This window comes from Arachis hypogaea, chromosome 19, assembly GCF_003086295.3.
Source record: "Arachis hypogaea cultivar Tifrunner chromosome 19, arahy.Tifrunner.gnm2.J5K5, whole genome shotgun sequence".
Taxonomy (NCBI): Eukaryota; Viridiplantae; Streptophyta; class Magnoliopsida; order Fabales; family Fabaceae; genus Arachis; species Arachis hypogaea.
In genome coordinates this window covers 137,653,500-137,664,272 of record NC_092054.1, presented here as the reverse complement: position 1 = coordinate 137,664,272, position 10,773 = coordinate 137,653,500, and the positions used below count along the sequence as shown (strand labels likewise).

General features: G+C 29.9%; 1 protein-coding gene across 1 annotated transcript; it reads right to left on the bottom strand.

Moving 5' to 3' along the window:
• Positions 1 to 7,608: 7,608 nt before the first annotated feature.
• LOC112777111 (small acidic protein 1) lies at positions 7,609 to 8,029 on the bottom strand. The gene has a single exon (XM_025821396.3). The coding sequence runs from the start codon at positions 7,972 to 7,974 to the stop codon at positions 7,786 to 7,788; it is 189 nt and encodes a 62-aa protein (XP_025677181.1). The 5' UTR covers positions 7,975 to 8,029; the 3' UTR covers positions 7,609 to 7,785.
• Positions 8,030 to 10,773: the final 2,744 nt, after the last annotated feature.

Genomic DNA, 10,773 nt, shown 5'->3' with positions numbered 1-10,773 from the left:
CCACTACCCTACTTGTGTTATTTAACATATTTATTGACGTTCAGTTTCAGAAAAATTTAGTACGCCAGTTCATCTAAGGTTAGGTTTCAGAATCTTTGTTAAGTTAATTAGAATTCTAATTAAAAATGACAAAAGTAAATGTTTGAAGATTTATGGTTGTATGATCAAGAAAAAATATAAAATTTGACATTTTTCAAAATTATATTAAAGAATTAGTGAAAAATAAAATATTGAAAGGTAGTAAAACACGAACGTTTTGAAGCTCGCAACACAACGGTGAAGCTCCAAGGGTGTCGCTACTGCTGCATTTAACAATAACCACCTCTTGCGTGGTTCCACAAGAGTTTGATTGTAACAGTAGGATGTGCTCTAAGTGTGGTGTTACGAGCAAGAAGAACCTTGCGATTATTTTGTTGTTGTTGTTCCTGTTTGTTGGCTTTATTTGGGGTTGTGCTAGTGGTACCATTTGAGATGAGTACAGATAAAAAAAAGTGCATGGGGTTGAAAGCACTATGGGTAGTGGCGGGCGAAGTGGTGTTCATCATCATCTTGTGTCACCGTAGTATATTAGTAAGTGTATTCTTGGTTAGAGCATGGTGGTGATGAAGTTTGGTGATTGAGACTATGTTCCGTTGTTAGTTCTGATGTTTTCGAACCATTTGCGGGAGGAATGTGAGCTACGGTGCACTGACCATTGACCCCACCTCAGAAGGATGAGTCGGGGAAGGAGGTGAAATGGTAAATAGCGCATTAATAATTTACAAAAATACTGTTTTTGCATTCAGCTACTAATATATATATATATATATATATATAAGGAGTGTTAAAGGTCATTTGTATAGTCATTAATTAGTCATCATCTATGACATGGACACGGAACATGATACGACATAGGACATGGGATATGTCGACACACGAATTTTAAAATCTTATACAACACAGGAACACGCATATATATAAAATATAAAGTATTTTTTAGATAAATTGTAGTGATGTTTTTATATTTGTTATGATATTAAAACATAAAAAATTTTTTAATTAATTTTAATATCTTATTTTAGTTATATATAGTATTTAAAATATTTATTTTTTAATAAATAATAATATATAATATTTTTTAATTTAGTTTAAGGATACATATTAAGAATAAGATTGGACAGGCTGACACGTGATGGTATTTAGGTGTGTCCAAGCGTGTCGGGAGAGAAATTTTCTATTTTTTATTAAGACACAGTTGGACACGGCAGACACGTGTGTCGGACGAGTGTCGGTGAGTGTCATGTCCAAAATGTATCCGACACGCAGACACGATAACTCACCGAAGTGTCCTTGCTTCATAGGCCATCATCAATGTCTTTAATGGTGTGATATTATATCTAATAGTGTGAGATTACTCACTTTTCTTTTATTAGTTAAGTGCTGCCCAAATTTTAATAAAAATGTTAATTCCCTAAACTTTTTCTATATATATTTGTATATAAACATATGTATAATTTATTTTATTTTTAATATATATTTATATTTTAATATATATTTTATGTCGATACTAGGGCTGACAATTGGTAGGGTAGGGTAGAGTAGAGTTTGGACCTTATCCTAACCCTATCCGCAGATTGAAAATTTCATTAAAACTCTACCCTACCCTACCCTACCCTACCCTACTTGCGGGTTGAGAATCTCTCAACCCTAACTCAACCCGCACCCTAAAGTTCTAAACCCTATCCCAACCTACCTTATCCGCAGAAATATCAAATTTTTCAAAATAAATATAAAATTCAATCATTTCAAATTTTATATATATTAATAAAATAAAAAATAAAAAACTCATGCTTTAAATTACTAAAATACTAACTAGTTTAGTACTTGCTTATTTATTGTAAGTCATTACATGAGAAATAAAGTTGTGGTTCAACTCTCATCAAATTGGATACCCGCAAATAAAGTATAAATTGCCAACGCTAATTGATACTAATTTTGGACTTTTGGTCACTGATTTTAAAAGAAATCGTATAAGAAGTTTTTATTTTTTTGTTATGGGCTTAACCCTACAAAGACCCAACCCGTTCAGAAAAATGGACCCTACTAACCCACCTGCCCAAGATGCAACCCCAACCCAACTAAAGCGAACTGCGCTCTTCTCCCTCGCTGCTGCCAATTTGGAAGACCAATCTCCATCGATGCTAAATTTTTGGAAGAATTTATTTAAATATTCTCACCCCCTTTTTCTACTAAAGATAGAAAGACTCAAACCTGCCATCTCTAAGTGAGTATAGAAAAATTATGTCATTTGAGCTATAGTTCGTTGGCATTTAAATATTCTCACTTATTAAGATAAATTATGTCATTTTAATTAAATTGGGTTAGTCTAATAGTTAAAAATTATTTAAATAAAAATATTTAAAATATTTTTTTAAAAATATATTTTAGTAATTAAATTTAAATATATATAATCAATTAAATCATGTCATTTTTGTCAAATTTTAATCATATAAATTGATTTAGCCAAAAAATTAGTATGAATTAATCTTGAATCGATCTAAATTAATATTTTCCATAAAAAAACTATAATACTCTTATTATAAAAATGAATAAAATATTCTTTTATATATATATATATATATATATATATATATATATATATATATATATTAGTCATTTTCTATAATAAGATTATTGTAGTCATTTTCTATAAAAAAGAATATTAATTTAGAACGGTTTAAGATTTGGTTTATATTAATATTTTGGTTAAATTAATTTATCTAATCTAATTTGGACAAAAATAATACAGTTTAATTAGTTATATAAATTAAATTTTAATTGATAGAAAACACGTTTTAGATGTCTTTATTAAGGATTTGCATCCTCTAAATTTTAAATTTCACTTTAGAGGATAAGGTATCATCTATCACCATTTATTTCATAGGTGAGATCAAGAAAAAACATGAGAGAGAAAACATTCAATAGTGAGAGATTTCACTTTAAAAGTGAAAATCTAAAATTTAGAGGATCCAAATTCTTTACAAAGTGGCTCCCATAGTGATTAGTTCCCTAATCCGCTTAAGCAAGTATCGAGAGTTCAAATCCTGCCTTATACATATAGCGATTTGCGATGGATTAGTCATTGGCCTGTCATACTGAGAGATACCTTAGAAAACTAAAAAAAATTATATCATTTTATTAAAAACTATTTTTATTTTATTTTTTTTAATGTGCACGTTAAATATGTTAATTGTATTTGAACTATACTATATTATGTTAATATTTATTAAATTATATTGAATTATATTATAGTCTTGTGTTAAGTGTTTTAAAAAACGTTTTAAAACTAATAATATTGAGGGTAAAATACTATAATAAGCTAAGAAGAACGAAATTTTACGCAAATAAGCCAAATGAAAAACTGGTTCATGAATCCACCAATGCACGTTACTATATAGTTCGAATCAGTATGTTTCGAACTAGAATTACATATAATTCGAATTACTCACACATGCAAACACACTATAATTCAAATCAACCTGATTCGAATTACACTCACACCCTCTGCACATAGTAATTCGAATTGGCCAGATTCGAATTACTTATTATTTAATTCTGCCCATTCTTTTATTAAAAAATTAATAATTGATTAAAAAAATAATAATTTAAAAATTAAAAAAATATATATTTTATTTCATGCATTAAAAAAAAGCTAACAAAATATTTAATTACGAGACTTTTTTAAAATATTAATGAGCTATCAATTCGAATTTCATACAATACTCTTTTGTCCATTTTTAATAGTTCATGAATTTTTGTTTAATAAATTTATTTAAATTATACAACAAAAAATTATTTTATTCTATACAAAATAATTTTAAAAAATGGCTTAAAAGATGTTAGGAATACTATAAAAATTTGTAATGTCCTAATGATTTAGAACATTAAAGAAATACTCTACATGGTCAATAATAATTTAAAAATTAAAATAAATATAGTTATAACCAATATTTACCTAAATTACTAGAATATTACAAACTTTTATAGTATTTCTAACATTTTTTAAGCTATTTTTTATAAAAGTCATTAGGACATTACAACTTTTTATACTACTCCTAATATTTTTTAAACTATTTTTTTAAAATTGTTTTGCATAGAATAAAGGGCATTTTAAGCCATTTTAAGCCATTTTCTATGCAAAATAATTTTAAAAAAAATGGCTTAAAAAATGTTAGGAGTACTATAAAAGTTTGTAATATTCTAGTAATTTAGATAAATACTGGTTATAACTATATTTATTTTAATTTTTAAATTATTATTGACTATGTAGAGTATTTCTTTAATGTCCTAAATCATTAGGACATTACAAATTTTTATAGTACTCCTAACATCTTTTAAGCCATTTTTTAAAATTATTTTTTATAGAATAAAATATTTTTTTGTGGTATAATTTAAATAAATTTATTAAAAAAATTTTCATGAACTATTAAAAATGGACAAAAGAGTATTGTATGAAATTCGAATTGATAGCTCATTAATATTTTAAAAAAAGTCTCGTAATTAAATATTTTGTTAGCTTTTTTTTAATGCATGAAATAAAATATATTTTTTTAATTTTAAATTATTAATTTTTTAATCAATTATTAATTTTTTTAATAAAAGAATGGACAGAATTAAATAATGAGTAATTCGAATCTGACCAATTCGAATTACTATGTGCAAAGTGTGTGAATGTAATTCGAATCACCCTAATTCAAATTACTGTGGGTATAATTCGAATCAGGTTGATTCGAATTATAGTGTGTCTGGTGTGTGAGTAATTCGAATCACATATAATTCTAGTTCGAAACATACTGATTCGAACTATATAGTAATCTGCATTGAAAATTCATGAACTAATTTTTCATTTAATTTATTTGCGTAAAATTTCATTTTCTTTGACTTATTATAGTGTTTTACCTAACATTGATGGATAGCTACGAAAATCCACCTTCTCATGACAAAAATTAGACAAAAACAGAAAGCATTTTTTTTAAACGGGGATGATGGGAATGGGGAAGGTCCGTCCTCAATAGATAGTTATTGTCATCCTCTGTGTAAATGTCGAATGTGGAATGTGTGTGAAGGTTGTAATGGGGGCTGTCCGAACCACCGTCTAACCTAAAAATAAAAAAGTAAATGAGCGAGGCTTTCAAAACAACACCACATGTTGAACCTTGATTTGCAGTCTGGTTGTGGCCATCGTAGTCACCACAAAACTTAGTCACAGTATCACACACCAAGCTAGTATAAGTGTCACTATAGAATATTGTCAGTCAACAATTCAATCGATAATATAAAACCTACAAATAATTATACAAAATTATATAACTTTGCTTATAATAGTGTATAAAAGTTGCTTTTTTCATCTTCTTGGTCTCAGGTTTTTTGAAAACCCCGCGAGCGCAAGTGTGATAATTTTAGCGATGGATAAAGTGTATTTTTTGTTTTGAAATTTGTCAAAATTTTTAAAAATATTTTTAAATTTTATTTTATTTTAATTTTGTTCTTAAAATTTTTAATTTGCATCAAATATATCTCTAACAATGATAACTAAATTTTTAAAAAAATTAAAACCAATTCAACAATAATACATAACAACTATTTTTAATTTGTGTTCAAAATTTTTGTAAAATTTTTGCTAAATTAGTCTCAAATTTTTTAAAAAATTAACTTTTAAAAATATATTTAATACAAATAAAAAACTGGTAAAACAAAATTGAAACAAAATAAAATTAAAATATTTTTAAAAATTTTAACAAACTTTTAAAGACAAAAAATTATACTTTACCCTTTTAACCGTATTTGTAAAACCAGATTGTAAGAAATGCTAAAAAATTGGCTAAAATGACAAGGGTGGTGGATATGAAAATTGCCTTTGTATATTATGTCATACAATAATCCAGGTTCAACCTCAACCACTTGAAAGGCATGTTCCTAAAGAGTTGCTCCTAAAGAAGCTCCGGGCCTTCGGCTGCTCTACGGGTCTTCAAAACAAAGGATGAGATCTTAAAATAAGCACTTTAAAGTCTTGAAGGAACGGAATCCTCGGCGTAAAGAGGAAGCATTTGCGATGCTGTTATTCAATGCTGTTGTTGCACTTCGAGTCAATGGTGCTGGAGTAGTTTTAATCACTTTCTCTAAAGAAACTTTGGCATTTGGCAATGTAGTCATTCATGAATTTGGCATAACTCGGTCAAGCGTCCGGTGCTGGAAGGATGGATGGATTCTCTGAAATTGTGGCTGCTTCCGGACCTCAAAGACCAAGTCCTCTCACCATATTTGATCATTCCTGCTACAATCAATGGAATGGTAATAAAACTAAGATGCTCCTTTCCATGACTTGTAGACCACGTAAACAGCCACATAGCACTGGTAGAATAAGCCAAGCAGGTGGCATGGCCAAAGTTCATTATCCTCAAGGGAATATACAGTGACTATGTCCTGGCTGCTGAGAGGTATGAGAATGAAAGGTGGTCAAGTAGCCACAAACTACGAACTTGGAGACCTAGTCTTTTAATGAATCTCTCACGTCTTTGGGAACAATAGCAAGAGCAATGGTCGCAATCCAGTCTGCTGAGAGATAGAAGAACCAGAGAACCAGACCAAGAATCGCAGTATACCATTGCCTTTGTAGTTCCTTCAAGTCCCAAAAAGTATCAGAACTGTTTGCAAGAACCAGAAGTGTAATTCAGAAGCACTCTTTGAACATCAAAGAAGAGGCATGTATTCCATAGCTAGATCTTACCTAAACAAGCAATGTAACTTCACTAAGATGCTTAACTACCTTCATCATCCATTAAAATATAAACTATTAACACTCTTCTTCCTCAACAACTATAAAGTGAATACTCATGAACCATTACAGAATTACAAGAACCACATGAACACATGATGATGCAAAACCCTTTAGCATATGTGGGTGCATATGCAGATACCAATTAACACCACAATCCCAAAACAATTTGAGTCAAGATAAGAAAAACACCAGTCACCATTATGCAAATACGATTAGAATGTAGGCATGAAGATGCTTACAGCTGCTTCCTTCATAAACAAGATTAATTACAGCCAAAAAGGGGCCTACCCTGAAGTTCTGAACAATCTACTTACCAAAAACAGCTAAAGAAAACTGTCATACAAAAAGAGTAGCTTGCAAAGCATAGTTTAACCTATGCTCGCACCAGGGTTACACAGAAACAACTCAACTATTGCTCTACGTCTCCCCTTCAAGGAATTACATAGAAAACCCATTAAAATTAAAGGAAGCCCTCTGTATATACAACTCAGAATTAACAAATAACTAACAATAAGAGAATAACCAAATCAGTCTTGAAAACATTTTTGGATGAATACCTTAATCCTCATCAAAATTTTAATTTTAATTTCTAAATCAGCTCAAAATGCATTAGTTAATCACTAATCAGTCATAACGTAAGATCCCCCTGTTAAAGCTAAGAATAAGAAATTTAGACAAATAAGTAACTATCGATGTTTAAAAATGACATAAAAGTATAATCAATTAAAAGAAAACCAATAAACCAAAACAAAACAAAGAGACTGAGAAACTAAGGCACAAAATTAAGGAGATTAATCGCAAAAGGAAAAACAAAAGATATTATATTGTCAATAGAGGAATCCCAGAACCAAAGTACAACGGTTTCTTTATCGTTTCCACACGAAAAGAGAGAGTACAAAAAAACAAAACCCTAAACCCTAATCAGAAGAGCGATCATAACCAAAACCATGACGATGATGAAGGTAGGATCAGTTGATATCAGCATCGTCGAAATCGTCTTGGAAGTTGTTGAAGAAATCGGCGTCGGCTAGCTTGTTGTCGGCGGAGATGACGCCCTCTGGGAAGATCTCGAGAGGGTCGACGTCGTCAACATCCATGGCCATGGCGGAGACCTGCTCATCCATCTCTCCAAACAAATCCATTGGCATTGGTCTCATTATCCTCTTTCTTTATCCTCTCTCTAATCTGTGCATCACTTTAGGTTTTCATATACATGGTCATATATACTCGTATGAAGAAGAATCCTGAAGCAACACGTAAATGTATCCTCTTCATTTTTTTTTAAGTAATTTCTCCCTTTTAATTTTATAAGTGAGACAAAAAATGAATATAAGAAAAAATAATAAAGAGTTAAAAATTACACTCACATTTTATGTTCTCAATTTTTTTTCAACAATTGAAAGGATGCATTCCCAAAATAACACGACATTGTGTTTCAAGTAGGTACACACTTCTGTAATTTTTATTTTTTACAAAATAAAAATTAAAAAAATATTTTTACAAAAGCTTTATTAATATTGACCGATCAAAAATTAGTTTTTATATTTTTTTTGTTTAAAATCTTACTTTGACTTTTGATAATCTTACGAAAATTCGTATTCGTCTTTTAAAATAGTATAATATTATCACAATCTCTGTCGATCTTTCTATCGAACATTTTAATCTTTGTTTGAAATTCTCTGGCAATAAGAGATTGTAACATTCTTACGTGTCATGTAACGTTCCTATGGGTCAGTTGTAATTTCTTTAGGACAGTTTTTTTCCTACACAGTCAACAAAATATTGGTGTTTTGTTGTTATGAAGAGGGATTAAAATCACTTACTCTTTTTGTTCTCTTCATTACTGAAAGAATTTGAAATCCTAACAAAGAAGAATGACCTGCACAGAATAATCATTAGTTTTAAATCGACGTTCATAGAGTACTATCGAGAGGTTGATACGTTGTGGAGAAGTTAAGGTGAACATCATTGAAATAGAAAGAAAGAAGAAATTCGAACACCCACATTGCAATTGTGAATGTTATGCAATTCTGTTTGAATATAGAACTAGATTAAATTCTAGTAGGTTGTTTTTGGGCAGCTATTACTTTAAGACAAGTAACCATTCATCTAAATCTAATTTTTGGTACTTGTATTATGTCAAAAAAATTTTTTTTTTTTGTTATTTGTAGATTCCACAGCAGCACTGTAAGTACTTCAAATGCTTAATGAGATGATTGCAGAAAATATTGATTTCAAATTAGAAGGTGTTGACATGGGAGGACAAGAAACTGAGGTGCAAGGCAAATTTTCAGAGATAGAAAAGCGACTGATGAAATTTGACTTGCTATTATAGGATGGAGTGCAAACCAAAACAAAATTTTCATTATTAGGATTTTAGAGTATGTTGGGGTATATAATCTTTTTTACTACTACTGTAAAATTTGTGTTGTGTTAATTGTATGAGTTATGTAGAATTATTTTAATGCATAGCATTTAGTGTTAATGTTTAGCATTTAATTTAAGATTGTATAACTTTCATGGGGACTTATTAATCAAATGACAATATTATATCATTTTAGTTGAATTATGTATGAAGTCATTGGTTTTTTCTTCAATTTGGTCAATTGACTGATACTTCAAACGGTTAATATTAATAGACATCAATATAATCCAAAAGTACAAAATACATCATTAGCCATTAGTTTTTGGCAATTTTAGTACATTGTCACAAAACTTAACATACTAAAATAACTATCTATAGTGTTATGTCATAATGCCTAATAAGCATGACTATAAATAGACATAGCAACAAAAGTCATAACTTATCATCTAAAATAAACACAAATAACTACATCATCCTAGTCTTCACTTTTTTTCTTGGAGGATTAAAAGTAGTTGGTGTACTAGAGTTAGTTGGTGTCTTTAAGCTTGAGAGTTCATTGAGGTTTGGAGTTGGAATAAACTGGAAAAGTCTTACTGTTGTGCTTAGGAATGGCAAAAAAATTCGAACTCACGAATACATATGGGGATCATTTGCGACAGAGAGAAAAATAGAGACCTGCTAAGCCCCCACGAATAAACCGGGACGGGGCGAGGACTGAGGTACCCGTCCCATGGAGACCCGCTAAATTTACGCTAGAATAAAATTACTTAAATACCCTTTTATATATATATGATGTAAATATATGTTAATTTTTTTAGTTTTATTTAGAAACAAATTAATGATGTGCATAATATCTAAATTTGCACCAATTAATTATTTAAATTTGTATCATTACAATAAGGGAGTACTATTACTGAACTATAATCATCGACCAACATTTGTTATTTTATTATGTTGGAAACTTTTCTATTTTGTTTAATTTTAGTTTGTATGTTGGAGATTTAGTTAACAAATGTTGAATTGGGTTTAGAAATGTTAAATGTGTTTGAATTGGGTTTGATTTGATACATTTTAGTTGAACTATATGAAATTTTATTATGGTTGAAGTTTTTTTTATTACTTTTTAAAGTTTAATATCCACAAAATTCCATGGGTATCCGCCTCCCCGATGAGAAAAAATAAATGAGAACCTGTGACGGAAATGGGGTGGGGATCGGGGTAATTCCTAAACAAGGACGGAGAGTGGGGGGAGGATTTCTGCTCCCATGGATACTCATTGCCATTCCTAGCTATGCTAGAGCTTGTGGCTGTCAATGTCTCTGTAGAAACTCCATTGTTTTTACCTGACTTAAGAGGTGCTAGTTTGGATGATTTTGTAATTACAATTGATTTAGCAACTGGTGTGACACGATAAAAGCTCAAATTGGACAAGCATTGCCTTACAATGGGCTATTTTACTCTCCGTAGTCTTGCTATTGGTGTGATCCCTGGTGATATATCATTGTAAGTTGTGGAATTGGGTTGAAGATTAACATTGACCTCTTGAACCTAGTAAACAAGTCAAATCAATGACAAATTCTAATTCTTAAAT

Bases quoted from the DNA above. Each gene is read 5' to 3' on its own strand.
- LOC112777111 (XM_025821396.3), bottom strand. From the start codon at position 7,974: ATGAGACCAATGCCAATGGATTTGTTTGGAGAGATGGATGAGCAGGTC.